The sequence below is a fragment of the Centruroides sculpturatus genome, unplaced genomic scaffold (assembly GCF_000671375.1).
Source record: "Centruroides sculpturatus isolate CEXI.00-Female unplaced genomic scaffold, Cexi_2.0 scaffold1151, whole genome shotgun sequence".
In the NCBI taxonomy this organism is placed as follows: Eukaryota; Metazoa; Arthropoda; class Arachnida; order Scorpiones; family Buthidae; genus Centruroides; species Centruroides sculpturatus.
The window spans coordinates 195,286-215,786 of record NW_019385953.1 but is presented as its reverse complement, the minus strand read 5'-3'; the positions used below and the strand labels follow the sequence as shown (position 1 = coordinate 215,786).

Genomic DNA, 20,501 nt, shown 5'->3' with positions numbered 1-20,501 from the left:
TACTTTAATTATTAAGAACACATAATGTAAATAATAATGTATAACTGGCTAAGCAATGTTGTTACCATTTAATCGGTTACTGTCCCTTCACCTGAATTCTTGCAATTTACGATACTATATCACTTCTGATGTAAAATCTAATAATGCATGAATATTTTGGAAGTATTTTAAAAAATCTTAGAAATATTTATTTATCATTTACTTTCAGCATTTCTTTGAAATATCACTTTAAACTTTGGTTACAGATTGTTCTATGAAAATTTTTCTTCATTACTTGAGAGAAATTATTTAATCTTTTCAAATATTTTTGGAAAGATTAAATACATTGGAACACATATATATAGAGATACATAAATAAAAAAAAATTGATTTCATTAAGAGAGGATAGAAAAAAAACCAATGATGAAATTTGTTGACACCGTGACAAAAACAATTAATCAATGTACGTAGACACCAACTAACAAAACCATGTGTAATTTTTGAACCTGTTTGATGTTTTTTTAAGATAAACTGAGCATTGTCAGCTGCATCAGCTAGTTATATAATAAATGATGAAAATATTAATTAATGTTGAACACTAAAATTATAGAAAGTAAGATTGTTGTAAGATGAGTAAATATGAATTGTTTTTATTATATAATTGAATATACTTAATAAGAAAAATGCTTGCAAATTTTTTTCAAATTTTAAGAATTTATTTTGTTTTTTAATTTATTCTTAGTGTTGTTTATAAATTTGTATTATTTTTATGAATGAAAATGATTTTTGTTTTATTATTTTATTAATTATTAACTGTCATATAAAAATCATTATTGAATATGTTTAGTTATTTGATAATTTAGACTGGCATTTAAAGAGAATTTAGTTTTAATGCTTGTCTGTGATATATATATATAAAACAAATTTCTGTCTTATAATTTTCATGTTTAAATTAAAATATTTTAATTTTAAACATGTATTTTATTAATTTATTTTTACTGTAATGTTTATAATAAAGATATATATCTACACAAACACATACATTTAAAAAAAAATGTTTACATTTTTTTCTAGTTATTAAAAATGTTGTCTATGTCATTCATATTTTTTTTTATCATAAAAAGATATATTTTTAATTGTGAAAGTAATTTTTTTAAATGAAATTTGTTCTTACAAAATTATAAAAATATTTATTATTCTCATTATTTTACTATAAAAAAGTTTTTGAATTAAAGTATATACTAGAAATATTTTTGATTAATTTTAATTCTGTTGCAAACAAGCAATTAATCATGTTTAAAAAATCAAATAACTTTAAACATTTCTGGAATTTGACATTTCATCTTCAGAATGATGTTGATAAAATGTGAAGCTGGAATGCTGAATTCTGAAAACGTTTAAGATTAAATTGACTTGACTTCTACATTACATAAGGTGATTGACTGTTCATTTGATTTAATTAGGAAGTCGGTAAAATCTTTTTCTTATTAATCTGTTGCAAATTAATGATTATTTTTTACTGTAAAAATATTCAATATTATTTCAAAAAATTTACATATTTTTGTATATATAAATAATTTTAAAATTATCTAGTTTTTATATCATTAAATAAATATTTATGAAATAGTTGGAAACATACAGAAGGTAATTACACTACATTTAGATATTTATTTCCAGGTCTGTTATTGTTTACTTTATTTTCATCAAAGAAAGTAAACAATAGTAGGCTTTGGTAGCTTTCAACAACAGATGAATCAAAAGGAAAAAAGTGCATTAAATAAATTTATTGTTCTTGAAAAACAAAAATAAATAAATTTAAAAAGTGGAATTTNAAAGTATATGAATACACAATTCAACTGATAATATAGTTATCTCAAATGATAACCTGTTTTTATTCATTCATAAACTTTTATTGTTATTGTGCTGCAAATTAGCACGTAGTCAGCTCATTTGTTTTCTTGTAGTCAGATAATTCATTATTTTTTAAATCTAACCTTAATTATTGTAAACTATTTACAGCTATTATTTATATAGTAATAAACTTTACCCGATTTCATAGATTTTAAATTAAAACACCTGGATAAAAACAATTTCATATTTCAAAAACTTAATTTCTAATACTTTTTAAGTTTAAAAAAAAAATTTATATATATTAATAACTTTTAAATAGCTTTAAAAATTGAATACTTTCCAAAAAAAAGGGGCATTGCAAATTACTTGCCATATGTAAACTGACTAAGACAAAACCTTTCTCACTTTGTTTCTAGCCATTTAAACAACGAGTAGAAATGTTTTCGGCCTCCTTAATAGGCCTTCTTCAGGTACACTGTGGTCTGGCAGAATGTCATTTTAGATAGTTCTAGCTCCAAAATTCATAGAAACATATGTAAACCTATTAAAAATTTGAATATTAAATTGCATGTTGGAATATTTTAACAAAAATATTTCCAAATGTCCAAAATTTGATATTTATTTGTAAGATTTTTAATTTTAATCTAATTAACTTTATATAGCCTAATAATGATGATTTATGTAATTTATAATACTAATAATGTAATTTATCTACTGGATGCAGTGTAATGGTAATATTATATTACTTTTCCCACAAAATATATTTCTTTAGCAAATCCTATATTTTTTCATTTCCATGTGTATTCATTTGTTAGGATGTTTTATTTACAATCTTGTTGATTTTTGTAATTATAAAAAGTATAAAATTTTCAATAATTATTGTTATTAAAATAATAAAATCTGCACAAATCTAACATTAGATTTCATATTATCAATATGATCTCTAATTCTTAATTATTTTTTTTTTATGAAAGATAGAAAATTAGACAAGTTTTTTAACTTTATTTAATAAATCAAGTAAACAGATGAAAAGTTGAGCATAGCGCTTTGGCGCTCGTGGAATTTTAGGGAGTCGTTGACCCAAAGTTGATAAATGCTTGAATTGACGATAAAAGTTAAATGTTTCAAACGAATATAAACCACTTTGTCTTCATGTAGTTTCACCTAGATTCAAAAAAAGGAAAGAAACAAATTGAATATTTTGAAGAATTTAAGCAAAAAAGATAACTAATTTCATCATGCTTTTATCATCTTCAAGTAATGATTTTAATGATAATACTAGTTTAGCATTTTAATTGTTTGTCATCGCTATAAAGCTGTAAAATGTATTACGAATAACACCAACTTATAGGTTGGATATACTATAGTATTTTTTTGTGTAGTAGAAATGTTCATTTGACAAGTGTTACTGATATGTTAAAATTACAGTTGTAGAGTATTGCAATGGAGAAAGAAATTTATTTTTAAAAATTATTCCAATGGTCATTATAATTTTACAATATTTACAATTTATTATCTTAAAATTTATTAAATTGAATATTCAATCAGTTTTTCAGTTTGACATGTTGTTTGTAATTTTTAACATGAAATATTCGCCCACGAAATATATTTCTATGCTAATCATAGCTTAATGTACCATATAATGCTTAATGCACGGAATATATATATACATACAAGAGAAGCAGGATTTTGTTGTTTGAAGAGTAAATTTGCGACAGAAGTATTTTTCGATTAAAAACAAGATAGGATTTTATATTGAAAGTTATGTTATATATATTCAAAATGTGGCCTAAGACGATATATATGATATTGGTGTTTCATCCGAACTCACCTTCTGATGTGGCAGTTGTGAGCAGCTAGAGGCAGAATCTTAGAATGTAGTCTTGGTCAAATTGTCGTCTCCCTGGAAAAATACGGGAGATTTTTTCAACTTTATGGCATAGGAATAACGAAAAGATATTGAAAAATATGGAGTTATTAGAAATGTATAAACAAAACGAACGCGTAATTTATTGCACTCTTAGAATAATTCGCATGTTTTTGGAAGAAAGTTCAAATCGCGAATGCCATTGTCCGCATTATGAATAAGCAAACGTTCAATTCGATCGATCACGTGGAGGCACAACTCGTCCCACATCCGGGTTACTCTTCCTTCTCCGCTATTTCCTTCCCACTTTCAGTCTTCTGGTACCGTACTTAAGAATATTTACGTTTTATTATAAGTAAAGATGCTTTTTAATGTTTTCTAAGAAAGAAAAAAAATTTGGCACGAAAATTTTAATAAAGAAAAAATAAAGATAAAAAACAGAAGTGTACCATCTGTTAACCGTTAATTTAACCATATGAAATTTAATGTTTTGTTTGTTAAAATTAGCATATGAAATCTTAATGCAATGTTATAGATAAATAATTCGATATTAAAAAAACCGACATTTTTCTAACGGAGTAATCTGATAAATATAATCTTAAATATTTTTCCTAAGAGATACTTGAAAATAAAGGAGAATTTCTGAATGGCATTACAAGAAGCTATTAGTTCCGTTATTTTGGATTATAATAATGCACTAATGCAGTAAGAGTTTTGTAGCAAAGATTTACTTATTTATCTATTTTCATAATTTCATTTAACTATGAGCAAAAGAAGGCGAATATTTCATTATAATATTAACAAGTAACTGAAACTGAACCTAACTGCCCGTGAATGATGAATGTATTACGCTTTTAAACGTTGCTGATATTTTTGATTAAATTTTATGCATCGTTTCCTTGCCCAGGTGAAGCTCTTGAATAGATTGTGTTGTCCATGAGAAATATCTCTTTTCTTAGATTCCGACATCATTAACCTTGAGTCTTTGTTTAGATAAACAGAATTCATTTTGAAATAATTTTACGAAGAATTCAGAGGCCTCTTAAAGAAAGAAAAATTCTTAAAATTGTTTATATTGTATTGATTAATATCACGTTATCTAGCAGTCCTTAATAGCTGATGTATATATAATATCAGACGTTCTTTGTTGATACTGTCACGAGTTACGACATCTGCCAGTGTGCCAGATGTCCCGTAGTTTGTCGTATCGATTGCCTTGATAGGAAACCAGTGACTTGTTTCAGAGGTGTTGATTGATATATTGATACTTTACATTGAAATTCGAGATGTATCCAAAAGTATCGGATACTCGGTATTTTGCATATCAGTTCTTTGTTATGTATTATCATTAAGTAAAGCATAAAGCATTTAAAAATTTTTGAATTTTTAAATGGAAAATGTAATTACCACAAATTCGTGGGTGTTTGCCTTTTGCTTAATTCAGTCATTAAAATTCCAGATCGTATTAAAATTTTTAATTATCAGTTATCCTTTGTCAGCGCTTAATCCGTAATTTAGATAAAATTAGAAAAGGCCTCAAATTATATTTAGTTAATAAATGTACTTTCAAACCAGTTTTCACTTTATTTACTTATTTAGAAAGCAGTATAATTAAAATTTATTAAGTAATGTAATTAGAACTTCATAATTCCATATGAAGAAACATAATGATTATTTTTATACTTTATAGAATCGTGAAGTTTTACATATAAGGACGTTAAGTTTTTATTTATTTTTAAAAATATAGAATAAATATTTTGCATGGGATCCTGATGGAACTAAGGAATTAAAATCTAAAAGAAAGTCATATTAAATCTTTAAAAAAATTAATATTTTATTGAAAACTGATTTCTATTGATTATCCAATTTATTTATTTTTTGAGAGAATGGATTTTTTTATAATTTTGAATTATTAATGTAAATTGAATACATTAAGCAAAAGAAACTGACTATTGATTTATATAAATAAATTAACTTATAAAGTCTAAGACACTTAACTTTAGTAACTAAAATTCAGAATATATGATGAGTTTTCTTAATATTAGTGCCATTCAAACATAAATCAAGAATTATTATAGAAAAATCTTAAAAATTGTATTATTGTGAATTTCTGTAAACTTAATATAAATTAACTGATGAGCAAAATCAGATAAGGAAATAACATTATATTTTATGGTAAAGAAAAAGCAAATATATTGGCAATAATCAAAACACAATTTAAATATGATTGGAAAATTTTGTAATGAATTTAAGATAATAAGAGAGTTTAATACTTACATATATCCTCTGTTCATCCTACAAGCTTGACCCGTTTCATTAGGTGGAGTGCCATAATCCTCGGATATCCACGTATGGCAACATGGGAATTCCCCTGAAGTATTACGCAAGTCCCTGTGGAGCACCAAGAGCAGAGTAGGATTGACAAAGGCATGAACGAAAGCGACATGCAAAGTCACCTCGTAAGTAATCGAAGATGCATCAACCTTAGGATGGATGAGAGTCAGAGTAAACAACGGCCCCCAAAATATGATATAGGCGGCAAGGATGATGGCAAAACTTTTAACTCTTCTCACTCCTTCCTGTTCCAGACGATGAATGTATCCTTGGATATGTTGAGATTCGCAATTGTCAACATCTGATCTGATAGATATCATGGTAGTTACAAGACCAGCTATCCTAACTGCTTCCAAGTTTGAACGAGTTAAATCCCTATATAGCTTCCTTAAATGAATTCCAGTTAGAGCTACGCACAGAACGTTCACCGTTACCCAGAGAACGCTGAGGACGTAGTTCCGTACGGGTGCATACACCATGGGGCACGCATCTAGGTGCCCAAACTCTCTGGTACTTGCGAGTGCACCTCCAAGTAAAGTCGGTCCGAGATTAATGGTGAGGCTCGCGAACCAAATGATGAACAGACCAAAACCGATACACTGGGGACTATCCAGGAAGAGTGGATTTGCATCAGATACGGAGCCGGGTCTCAAAGTACCCGGGGGAAGGGCAGATGGATCTTGATCTGGTAATAATGATGCATCGTTAATAACTGAAGTAAGCATATTTACTGTTGATACGGTGACTAGTAGGAGAAAAGCCATCTCGATGTAAGAACATTTAGGAAGCTTCTGACATAACAAGATGCTTACTCCCAGAGGTACTAACAGGCTGGCTCTGCCACAATCCACTAAACCCTGATGAAATAACAGTCCTTGCGACCATCTGAAGAAATAAAAAATACGATATGATGATAAATAATGATAGTTAAATATCTAGTAAAAATAAATTTTAAATATATCTGAGATTAATACGAAAATCAGTTACGAAAATAAAAACAAAGTTTTTATTTTGAAAAAAAAAATTAAATAAATTACAAACTCTAAGAGAAAGGAATATCTTAAAACTTTTAATAAAGTGTCAAGCAGAATTTAAATAGAAAATTAATATTTTAACACCATACGTTAGCATTACTTGTCAACTTTGCCTTTGCTTGATTGCCTTTAATCAAAAATTATAACGTCGGGTGGTTATTTTAACTATTATTTATTTAATTTCAATTTTTTTTTAAAAACATTAAATAGAATTTTTAAAAAACTATTATATAATCTGTTGCTTGTTGAATTCGAGTGTAAAATTTTAAATAATATACATTAAATATTTGTTGCGATAATTTATATATAAAAATTGTATAACTGAAATTAAAGTTCACATATTGACGAAGTAGTTCTTTGTATTGATAAGTTACTGTCTTCAATCCTCCCTGCAGCTATACCTTGCCGGAACTGTCGCCTTATAAATCATAAATCACATTTACATACTTTTTCCGTCAATGTGTGAAGTTTAGTTTTAGTTATACAATTTAATATAATTTTTTGTTATAATCGAACGTAATAAATCCGTATAATTGACTTAAAAACGAAGAAGATTATATCTAAATTTGAAAATTATTAGAAGATTTATATTAAGTAATTAAACTGAACTTTAAATAATAAAAATTTTTATGTTTGATGATGTTTTAGATGATCATTGGTTTTATTAGGAAGCTGTCAACAATATTTAATAATAGACTTAATCCTGAAGAATTATTAGTTCTTGAGACTCTCGTGTTATATTATTTGTGTTAAACTGTAAAAAGTATGGTACTATAACAATCAATTATTAAATAATTGATTGTTATAGTAGTATACTGAAAGAACAATATTAAAAATTAAAAAAAATATATATGTATTTGAACACGCAATTTTTTTTTTATTTTACAAATAATATAGAATATAGTTTAATGAGTTTTATAATTTTTTAATTGTTAATTATTAATTTAATTATGAATCATCATCACCATCATTAGCATTTTCAAATTTTATATGCATCAATATGTATGCAAATAAAGAATAAGATGATGATAAGGTTAAGAATAATGTGCAAATACGTTTCAAAAAATCGTAAGGACGTTAGATTTAAAACAAAAATATAGTCTATATTTAAGATAGACTTATTTTTTTTTTTGTTTTAAAATTAATGATTTTAAGATCCTCGTACTAAACTTAAGAGTATTATAAATTTTTAATTTCTGTCTAGTCCATTATGTGCTTGCCAGTATCTAGCAGAAACAAATCAAATCCGGTCTGAAATTCTTTATTTCTAAAGTGACAAGAATCAAATATTTGGAGAAGTTTGTATCAAAAGTAAATATCTGAAAGCAAATTAGTTTCTATTGTCTTATTTTTGAATCTATTGTTATTTTATGAAAATTATATGTAAATAACAAGCGTCAAGTAAGTTACGCCATTTCAAGCGTATAAATTAAGAAAATTCTGAATATTGACTTAAGAACATGAGAATAAACAAATATTTATTGAATTTTTTTTTTTTTTACTTATTTATTCAGATCTTAAATGAAACAAATGTAATTTTCATGCAGCAATGTTGAGTAAATGATGTGCACATTTATTGTTAGAAGATTCGGTTGTTTATCGATTATTTTATGTATATGCATAATATAATAGTCAAAATTTAATACAATAGAAAATTTCTACAAGGAATAAAAATTTATCAAATTTATTTACACTTTTGTTTTAAATTTTTAAAGTAAATAAATCAAATTCGAAGAAGAAAAGGGAGAGGGGAATAAAAAGAAATTATTTAATGATAGTTTCGTCACGTTTATTGAAATAATTTATGCAAGTAAGCTGATCGTAAAGAGCATAACGAACAATTTTTTTACTGTTAAAAATCATTCAAAACTTTAATAAACGTCTAAAAATAATTCTCTTAGTCATTAAGACATGACTACTGGTAGATTATTAAATTCCTTCGGATCTATAAAATATCAGAAAGAAGTTCAAGGCCAAGAATCAATATTATTATTTCTCAGTTGCAATAGTAATAATTGAGCGATTTCTACATTGTAATCGACCGTAAAGAGAACTATTAAAAACTTTCAATATATCGAAATGAGATAAAAGTAGCGAACAACTTGCTTAATGACATCGACACGAGAATGTTGATAGTTTTTCATTATGCAAAATTTTTATTATACGTATATGAATATATATATTAATATTTAAAACAATATATTGTTATCTGAGATGAGAGACTCACACCTTCTTAGCGGGCGCTTGAGAATGATAAGTAGCATGAGGAAGAGATTAGCACCCATTCCTAGAGCTCCTATAGTGAAGAGTACTATAGCTTCAGTAGTCTGTGCGGGATGACAACTTTGCGATTTCACTGTCTGGTTAACTGGTAAAGTGGCATTAGCTGCACTTACTACCCGAGGCACGTTCATATCTTCCACCTTTCCTGGAAAAAGAAAGTAGTTAAGAAACCGTTTTTTTTTTCTAATCTTATTTTTTAAAATATAAAATAATATGATAATGTTCTTATTATTTTTACGTATTTAAAAAAGGATAATTTAAAATTGAATAAGGTAACATTTTATGATAGAAAAAGTTTAATCCTCTTACGTTATATATATATATATATATATATTTTTTTTTTTATTCCCCCTTGTCTTACAAGTTTAAAGTTGACATTTTACTACAGTAGTATGTGTTTATGGAAGAATTCGAGTGTACTTTCAGTTTCGATTGTCGATTGCTTGTTACGAGTTCTTTCGAAAAGCATGAGAATTTATAGAATTTTTACCAATTCTTAACAGTTTCAAATGCAAAAAATTCCATTGGGTTTTATCTTCTTCGCTGTCGAATTTCAATGACTTTTTTCCCCAATATGAAAAGTTTGCTATAACTATTTCCAAAGTAATTCGGAATGATGTTAAATGATATTTTTAACATAAATGCTTACATTTTTTTTTTATTTAACTAAAATAAGCTTTATGTTACAGCCAAATTCTTATAGCTCATTATTAGAATTGAATTTTTTGGTAATATTATAACCTTATCTTAATTATTTTTAATTACAAATTATAATGTATTATATTAATATATTTAAAGTTTTCTTTGATTTTCAGGTTAAAGATTTAAGCTTACATTAAAAAAATAATAATAATAAATAAACATTGAAATCGTGCATGATATAATATTTATCTTTTTATGTAAATATAGAACTTAAACATAAAATAATTAGTAGTGAAAATGCTGAATATCTTTGCCGAAAATAACTCATTTAAATATATTTCTTCGAAAAAATAATTCGTCCTTTAAATTAATAAATTCATCAATAACATAATTTGAATTATATTATTGATATATACTGTTGATATTGTTTCCAATTTAAAAAAATAATAATAGTCTACTAATTTGGCAAACTTGCTTCATTCGACGAGTTCCAACTTTCATCATCAAACATTATGGAAACTCCAATATGGTTATTAAATATAGTTCAAGATTAAAATATGTGGAATTTATTGTTGTTTAAGCGACTACGGTTTTGCCAACGTCAGCTACATTCGAAGGACAAATCAATAAAAGGCATTGAAATATCTTTCTGAAGCATTAAGAGGTTTTATTTCTTAACTGATCGAAACAAATGGTTTGTGATCCTTCGTCCTCTTTAACCATAAATACAGAGATGCATTGATATATGAATTTTAGCTTAGTCCTGGAATTGGTTCTGTACATGTTCCACTTACTATGTTTTCCTCTTTATTGAATACATATGTTCTCTTTTTATCGAATTTATTCCACTTCTATAGAATTTCAGTTTTTATGGAATGACTTGTCTTATATTAAACTTTGGTTATCAAGAACTTTTGTATATTTCAGACTTTTTTAATACTTTCTATATCTGTTAAATTTATATGTAAACATAAAAAATATTTTCTTTTTCTTATAAAACAAAATGATATATATATATATAAATTTTTTTTAATTGATTAATTAATTTCTAAAATTATAATACCAATTTAATATAAAGACTAATTATATATAATTTAATTTTCTACTATTGACAAAATAATTGTATTTTTAATGCAAATTAAATATTAATTTAAATATATTTTTGTACAGAAATGTAGTTATTTTTATACACATATACAAAACATTGATTTTTTTTTAGTTTTGAGGGCGAGAATTTATTTATTAAAAAAAAAAACTCAAATCAATGTTTAACAGTTTCTCCTTCGTTTTGCATATCATTGAATCAAATAATTGATTTTTACAAAGTTGAAGAACCATATTGGTAGCATCGTTTTATTCTTTTGCGTAGATGAGAAAAGTTCCTCGTTAACCATTTGTTTCTATGCTAGACTTCCTACTCTGCATGGTAACTGTGATATTGCGTGACTCTCTTTCAGTAACAAATGACGCTCATTTTAGATCTGATATGATGTAAAGCTTATATTAAAAAGACTGACTGCCGTATTTAAATTTTCGACCTTCATAATTTAAACTTGACATCGAATTGAGTTTTACGAATAGATCGTTAATATATATATATATGTCTGTGTCTGTGTGTGTGTATATGTCACACAGCCTAATCTTTAATAATCCCTTCTAACGTGAAATTTCCTAATTTGTGAAACCTTTCCTTTACTATTAAGTATTCAGTTGCTAAGATGATTATTTTATTTACTTATAAGATTACGCGAAAATAGAATAACAGTTGGTAAATTGTATTAATCAAAGCATTTACTGGTTGAAGTATTATTTTTATTTGAAGTCGAGTAAAATTGGAATGCCCCGTTAACAAAAGTTATTGCAAAACAATGCGAAATCTATTCAAGAGAAAGATTCTTTATAACATTTTCAAGATTGAATGTGTGCATTATCCTTGAAGTGTTTGTATTCTGTATTCAGATATCATTTTTTTGATATTATTGATCTCTTAGGCTAGCGATTGTTTCAGTCTTTACTACATACATTCCGATTAATCTTAACTTCTTATTTTATCTATATCGAAATAATGATTTCTTATCCATATAAAATTCATATATTTTGTAATATTTTTTAATAGTTATTAAAATTAAACAAATAAAAATAGTGAAGTTTCCATTGGTTCTTCAAAAATTTAAGCTATGGTTGTATTGTTCTATTCTCTTTATAGAAAATAAAATGTGATTAATTTCCACGCCAAGTTCCGCAAATGGAGTGGATGATGAATTACATTTATCTGAATTTATATTTGTACAAATAGACTATTTTTCATGTGAAACGATATTCATAATACTAGTCGTATAGAATAATAGATTTTAATGAGAAATTTCAGATAAACATTAACAAGATTACGTGCAGAGAATGGATAAAATTCGATAACAGTATGTAATGTTCTAACATTAAAACAAGAACAATGAACGACAACGGGTTACTTTATTTTTTACGATCTCTACTGACAAAATTAACTTGTTTTGCCTCGAGTCATTAACACTCTTATGAGACGAATAAAATGTTTTTCTTTTTGTTGACCCAAGGCACCAATTATTAGGGAACAAACAGTTGGTTTTGATGCCATGATCTTCATCTTATCTTTTTAGATAATTAAATTTCTTGTAGGTAATAATGAAGAAAACGGCAAAAATTTCTTTAATATCTTAAAGTTTTACCCCTAAAATTTAATTCTCACTATATTAATATAGAATGTTTCCAAGTGAGAAAGGAATATTATAATAATAATAATATGGATACTTTTGCTATTATAATTTGCCTATGTATTAAATTAAAATAAGTTTTTAATTAAAATTACTATAAACACCGCATTATTTTATCCTTATTTTTCTGAAAAGAGCTAATTATCTATTTCATAAATTACATTGATTTTACAATTTCTCTCTCTTTAGCTGTTTCCACATAAACACATTAAATATTTTCATTATAGAAAATATTGTATATTTAAATATCCGGAAATGAGTTATTAGATTCTACAAGCAGCTTGCATCACACGAATTCCGACCGAAAATTATATGTTAAAGACCATACAAAAGCATAAGTTACATGGCTGGTGGAATCTAAAGGGTTAATCATTTCAAAACAAGATAACCAACACGAAATAATATCAAACATCATTCACAGAAAATTAGATACAACACAAAATTACCAATGAAACTTTCATATTTATTTTAACTACAAACGTGTGTAAGCAAAATTTTTATAAATATTTGATCACGCAAATATATATTTGAAATTACAAAAAAAAAAAGTATTTAAATTCTAAACAATAACTGTCGTTATTCATCGTTAACGAAAGTAAATAATTATTTTATTTTATTTATAATATCTACAGTTAATGTATAAATTTATAAGAAATGTATTGTTAATTTTAATGCATTTATCAAATGAATTGCTCTTAATTCTCTGAAAATAGAGACAATTACCCTATTTAAAAAATTATTTTATTGAGAAAATGTATCTAATTTTATGCTTTATTTATTTATTTTAAAATAGCTTACATTCTCAAATATTGTATTATGGGAGAATAAAATATAAAATTTAGAATTAATTTACTTGAACAATTTATAAAAATGATAGTTATTTTTTGTATCATTGACAATAGAAAAACACTAGCTTTTAAGTTTAAGAAATATTTGAGATTTATATTATATGAAGTAATGTCTGGAGAGCAAAAAAGAAAAAACAAAAGCAAAAAAGGAACAACTTTTAGTTGAAATGTGGCTATGTCACAACAAAATCAGATCTTTTTATAGAAGAGAAAACAAGACAGAATTAGATAGAAGTTGATTGTGGAGTAGAGATAGTGATTCTTATACGGAAAAAAAAGAATATTGAATTTAAAGTGAAAGAAAAAAATAATAAATAATAATAAAAAATTCGAATGGATGAAAGATGATTCTTACAGTCAGAACTGTTGTTATCAATAAAGATAAAAAGATAATATTAAATACTACGTCTGAAAAGTTGAAATTTATAATTTTTAAATGGATAATATAATAAAATTTGCGGCAATAAATTATTTAAAAACCACTTAATAATTTTATGCTTTTGAAAATTATTTAGTTTTATTAAAATCAATAAAAAGAAAACAGAAAAACGTTTTAAAATTATTAATTTTTTTTTCTATTTAATGTAACTTAATATATTGTTTCAGTACTAAAAGTGTTAGCATATAATTTTAATGAAATAAATTTTTAGAGCGGATTGTGGCAAATATTTTTTTTGCCGTTCTTTAAAGGAAACACAATGTTTTGCTTATAGGGTATCGTATACTGCGATGCTGATCCTTTGGGAAATATCGCTGGCAGTCATCCATCTTGTATTACTTGCCTCCCACCAGTTACAGATGAGATGAGCAAACTGAGAAATGTGAATTGCCTATTCCGATGCAATCTTTTCCATTGTCTTCATAGAATTATTTATTGGAAACCTAATTACCTAATTTAAGAGATGTGAGAAAAGTTCGACTAATTGTCTTATTAGTTACCACTAAGCTTGTTTATATTCTTTGCATATTTAATGCACCCTCAAGTATTCTGACTATTTTTAAGTTATATATTATCTAAAGTAGAAAAAGAGGAAGATGGGGGGAAGCGGATGGAAAAATTAAATCCGTTAGCGTGAAAATCAAAAATAGATTATTACAGGCAGAAATTAATTTTATATTCTCGTAAGTAATTTAGGTAAGAAAAAAAAAAGAAGTTTTAGGCTGTTCCAAAGACATCAGCCGTTCATTATACTCGTGCGTTAGACTGCCGGTTATGTCAGATGCGCAGTAAACAAATCGAATCAGGGAACCACTAGTTTATCCAAGACGTAAACTGGAACTGTACCGGGTCAGCTTGATTTCGATCGATTCGCCTTTAGTCTCTGCTGCGTGGGAAAGCACTCTCCTGGACGTTTTATTACTGATTTTTCTGTTGTCCACCCACATAACTTCCGCACTCTGAAATTTAATTATTCATCGTTCTTTGCTTGGTTTCGTCTTTTTTTTTTCCTACTAATTATGACATTAATTTTTTTCTCTCCTCGCTAAACTCGCTCTTGGCTAATTCACCATTAATTCATTAAAAATTCATAGTGAAATTGAGACAAGTAGATTATCGAGATATTAATTACTCGCATTTATAAATATGATCCTTTTCTTAACCTTTACGTAAAACTGATACGTTAAAATCTAATTTTAAGCTTTATGTATTAAGAAAATGGCTTAGTTTTAATGTATTTTTCTATATATATATATATATTAAATTAAAGCAAATTGCTAAAGTTAATATATTTTATTTATTTAAACATATAATAAATGTATTAAATATCTTGTGTAAAGTATATTTAAATGGCTTGTAGTTTGTTCAGTATATTAAATAGTATGATTCTGCAAAAAATATATTAAAAATTACCTAGTGCAAAAGTTTTCTATGATAATTGATTGAGCATGTTAAAAATTCAGAATATAGATATTAATAACTGATTGTAAAGAAAAAAAAATAGAATTTAAACGTAATAAAAATATTAAAAATTATATATATATATACTGTATTTTAAAATATTCAGTGATAAAAATTACTTTTACTAAATTATTCATTATAGTTCTATAGAAATTTGGCGCCTGGAGCCTCATAGAATTTTTTTTTCCTCTACTTAATTGAATTTTTTTTTTATTACTGCTGTCATTATTAACGTCTTCCGCTAGTCTTATATTACTTCTCTGTAATGATATTGTTCGTCCTTAAATTTTACCTTACAAACATTTTAGTTTTCACCCCTTCATCTATACTTGAATTTCCTCTTTCTCTAATTAGATTTCTATAAAATATTTATTATAAAGTAGTTATTCATGACTTAGCGAATATAAATAAGTGGACAGGAAAAGAATTGTTGTAACAATAGTAAAAAAGTATTGAGAAAATAACTTTCGAGATGAATTTTAGATGATTGATCACAACTAAAATATTTTTACATTTATTGTAATAGAATGAAGTAAAACAAACGAAGTTAAAATATTGATGATAAAGAAAAAATAAAAAATAACAGTTCGATCCATTTATCCAATTTTCTTAACGTCAAATTTGCTTAACTCGAAATTTCGAGATAACTCAAGAATTTAATGTCTACAATAACTAATTCTAAAAATAATTAATTAGCTATTGTTATCTTATTCATCAAAATTAAAATAGTAATAAAGATTGTAGGAGCCTGAAAATAATTTAAAATATTTTATTTCTCAATAAAAATAATAATCTTTTATATAAATTTTTTTTAAAAATTAATTTATATTCTTGCCATTGTATAATGTAGGAGCATGCTTTTTGTATAAAATTTTTGAACTATTGTGTAATTTTATTTATTTTTTAAATTGCAATTCATATGATAAAACTAGACATTTAAAAAAAAAAGTTTTAAAATACCTAGTTTCATATAGAATAAATTAGACATTGTAAAAAAAATAAACATTTGAAAATTTTTTAAGGAAAATAATTATAGTATTCAACATTCAATAATTTTTCTAATTGCGTTAAATGATATATTTATATCAAAAGTTTTTTTGTTTTGTTTTGTAATCCTAAAATTCAAGTGTAATCGAGAAGCAGCAAGAAGTAGTCATTACGTTGCTTCTTTCATGCTTGTATAGGCCATTAGCCACACTTTTTATTTTTATTTTTGTTTTCTACAATGGATTGGATACAGAAATAATTATTAATGTAAGATATCTGTACAAATTATTGTGAGATAACCTGATATTTATCATGTATGATACGATAAGAAATTGTTTTACATTTTTCATTAAAATAATTAACTGAGGAATTACCAATAGAAAATTAATTCCTATTATCGAACTGTTGGATATAATTATAAGCTTTGGTTACTGTGTACTTTTGTGTACACTGTTTTCATTTTTTTTTTTAATGTTTTCGAAATATTTTAATTTCGGAAATAATTAAACATTTTATTATTTAATAAAATGTTGTAGTTTCTTAGGAATAAACAAAAAAATATATTTTTTAAAATAAGATTATATCCTAGAATCTCAAAAGTGTGTTCGTAAGAATGTACTGTATACAATTCTGAGTTGTAGTTGTGTTTACTACATTAATTTATTGTAACTACATAAATGTTCAGAATTTTTTCGTTTACATTTTATTCGAGAATAGTAAAGAAATGGATTGATGTAAGTAATTCGGAATATGCGAATATACTTTGTATGCATATTGTAAGTTAAACATGGATAGATACTTTTGTGAATAAATATTAATTGTCATAATCAGTACTGAAAGAGGAATTCCATACATTCCGGGCGATACTTGTTTTCATTTTTGTAGTATGGCATAAGATTTTAATAGGATCTGTTCATTTCTTTCACATATCTTGCACTAATTGATATAATAAGATTCTTTTTTTTTAAAATATTTTTTGTAAATTAGTTTTCTAAAAATATTTATCGTGATTTCGGTAATAGGCCATTTTAAGTTTGGCCATTTAAGAGATTATCAGAAAACAGTAGATGGTTCATTACCGACCGAGGTAACATATGGTTAGATCAAAATTTGATTTTCTAACATCAAAAATTGCTTAAATTCAATCAATTTATTTTTATACCCGTATTTAATATGTTAAAAAGTATACAGTTATATGTAAAAACGTGTAATAAACGTTTAAAATAGTGTTTATTATTTAAGAGAAGAAGGATGAATTTAAAACTGGAAGCATGGAAGATAAAAGCTTTACAGTTAACCAGGCGCAATTAACCAGCATCTCTTTTTAACGATTCTACTTAACGTAATCTATCCTACAGCAATATATAATAAAGTCTAATTTAAAACAGACGGAATTATTATTGCAAAACACATCGCTAGTGATACGTTAATCGATTGAACAACATAATGTCGACGCACATTAGTCAAACATAATCGTGTCTGGTGGCCTTCTGCTTCTTTCTTGGACAGGTATGCGGTATCTGCGGTGTTACGTACTGCGCAAAACGAAAGATATTGGTAATCATTATTAAAATTTTGTACTTACCAGCGTTCAGTTATTCCGCTTGAAGTCGGCCTCTCCCCCTCATCCGCCCCCCTAGTCACGACGAGAGGCGGGGATGGTTTGTAGAAGGCCAGCTTCCTTGGCACAACATAACAGTTGAACCTTGGTCGTCTTTCTACAGTCGACAGCTCAGCTGTGCATCGACTGCATGCCGCTACACACCGCATCTCTTGCTCCAGGATAACAGGTCCACCAATCCCCGTTCCCGGAGTTGTCCTAACGTAACAGGACGCGGGGGTGGTTGGTAGTTACCGCTCAATCGGACCTTTAAACGCCCAAATGGTTAGTGGTGCAATTCTAACCGCCCAACCAGATTACATTGATCTGTATATGAAGCGAAAAAGTATGTCTGACCTTTGCCATTTATCACTTCCACGTGACTAGCCAAACTGATGCTATTGGCCGCTTTCCGGACTTGATCTGTTTTCAACCAATTATGGATCGATTGCAAAGTTTAGGAATTCGTTATAATTTTAAGCCAAAAATGGAAAATAAAAATACGCTTTCAATAATATATATATATATATATATAAATGTTAAATTCGATTTACAGAAAAGTTTTATTATAGTTTCCATTTAAGTGTGATTTTTATAACCTACGTTTCCGCTATAAATTTCTAAGAAAGAAGGCAGTTGGTATCTATCTATCCATTAATCCTTTGTGGTTCATCCCACTTTTATCTAGGACGTGAAACGGTATGAGAAAGTTTAAATTCGACAAGAATAATCACAAATATGTTTGATGTATAATATTTAGCTCAGTTTCTGTTACTTTCTTTTAATTACCCACCATTTAATTAATTAAAATAATGGCATTCAAATTATGTTTCCTCGTTTGATGTAATATAGATTTTTTTTAAAAAAAGGAATAAAATAACCAATTTTTAATTACCTTTCAAAAAATTGGTTACTTATTCCATCATCATCATCATCATCATCATTATTTTTTTTTATTTTCTTTTTATTCAAACCCGAAAGACTGTATTTTAAAATATTCAGTGATAAAAATTACTTTTACTAAATTATTCATTATAGTTCTATAGAAATTTGGCGCCTGGAGCCTCATAGAATTTTTTTTTCCTCTACTTAATTGAATTTTTTTTTTATTACTGCTGTCATTATTAACGTCTTCCGCTAGTCTTATATTACTTCTCTGTAATGATATTGTTCGTCCTTAAATTTTACCTTACAAACATTTTAGTTTTCACCCCTTCATCTATACTTGAATTTCCTCTTTCTCTAATTAGATTTCTATAAAATATTTATTATAAAGTAGTTATTCATGACTTAGCGAATATAAATAAGTAGACAGGAAAAGAATTGTTGTAACAATAGTAAAAAAGTATTGAGAAAATAACTTTCGAGATGAATTTTAGATGATTGATCACAACTAAAATATTTTTACATTTATTGTAATAGAATGAAGTAAAACAAACGAAGTTAAAATATTGATGATAAAGAAAAAATAAAAAATAACAGTTCGATCCATTTATCCAATTTTCTTAACGTCAAATTTGCTTAACTCGAAATTTCGAGATAACTCAAGAATTTAATGTCTACAATAACTAATTCTAAAAATAATTAATTAGCTATTGTTATCTTATTCATCAAAATTAAAATAGTAATAAAGATTGTAGGAGCCTGAAAATAATTTAAAATATTTTATTTCTCAATAAAAATAATAATCTTTTATATAAATTTTTTTTAAAAATTAATTTATATTCTTGCCATTGTATAATGTAGGAGCATGCTTTTTGTATAAAATTTTTGAACTATTGTGTAATTTTATTTATTTTTTAAATTGCAATTCATATGATAAAACTAGACATTTAAAAAAAAAAGTTTTAAAATACCTAGTTTCATATAGAATAAATTAGACATTGTAAAAAAAATAAACATTTGAAAATTTTTTAAGGAAAATAATTATAGTATTCAACATTCAATAATTTTTCTAATTGCGTTAAATGATATATTTATATCAAAAGTTTTTTTGTTTTGTTTTGTAATCCTAAAATTCAAGTGTAATCGAGAAGCAGCAAGAAGTAGTCATTACGTTGCTTCTTTCATGCTTGTATAGGCCATTAGCCACACTTTTTATTTTTATTTTTGTTTTCTACAATGGATTGGATACAGAAATAATTATTAATGTAAGATATCTGTACAAATTATTGTGAGATAACCTGATATTTATCATGTATGATACGATAAGAAATTGTTTTACATTTATCATTAAAATAATTAACTGAGGAATTACAAATAGAAAATTAATTCCTATTATCGAACTGTTGGATATAATTATAAGCTTTGGTTACTGTGTACTTTTGTGGTCTGGAGAGCAAAAAAGAAAAAACAAAAGCAAAAAAGGAACAACTTTTAGTTGAAATGTGGCTATGTCACAACAAAATCAGATCTTTTTATAGAAGAGA

The 20,501-nt window shown here is 26.1% G+C and overlaps 2 protein-coding genes across 4 annotated transcripts in view; one reads left to right on the top strand and one right to left on the bottom strand.

The window, feature by feature from the left end:
- Positions 1-20,501, top strand: part of LOC111612786 (midasin-like) — a 162,112-nt gene that overhangs the window by 60,898 nt on the left and 80,713 nt on the right. The window lies entirely within an intron of this gene.
- On the bottom strand, positions 2,202-18,883 carry LOC111612784. 3 transcript variants are annotated; one of them, XM_023354039.1, is made up of 5 exons: positions 18,058-18,883; positions 9,295-9,493; positions 5,975-6,916; positions 3,662-3,733; positions 2,203-2,994 (listed from the first exon to the last, which is right to left on the bottom strand). In XM_023354039.1, exons 2-4 carry the CDS (start codon positions 9,477-9,479, stop codon positions 3,718-3,720), a joined length of 1,143 nt encoding a protein of 380 aa, XP_023209807.1. In that variant the 5' UTR covers positions 9,480-9,493; positions 18,058-18,883; the 3' UTR covers positions 2,203-2,994; positions 3,662-3,717. The 3 variants fall into 3 exon arrangements, with proteins under 3 accessions (XP_023209809.1, XP_023209807.1, XP_023209808.1); XM_023354040.1 differs by having other exon boundaries at positions 9,295-9,488; XM_023354041.1 differs by lacking the exon at positions 3,662-3,733 and having other exon boundaries at positions 2,202-2,994.

What these genes read in the sequence shown, in the direction of transcription:
- LOC111612784 (XM_023354039.1), bottom strand. Translation starts at nt 9,479, where the DNA reads ATGAACGTGCCTCGGGTAGTAAGTGCAGCTAATGCCACTTTACCAGTT. An exon ending in CTCAAGCGCCCGCTAAGAAG is followed by an intron (nt 6,917 to 9,294) that starts GTGTGAGTCTCT and finishes TTATTTCTTCAG; the next exon opens with ATGGTCGCAAGGACTGTTAT.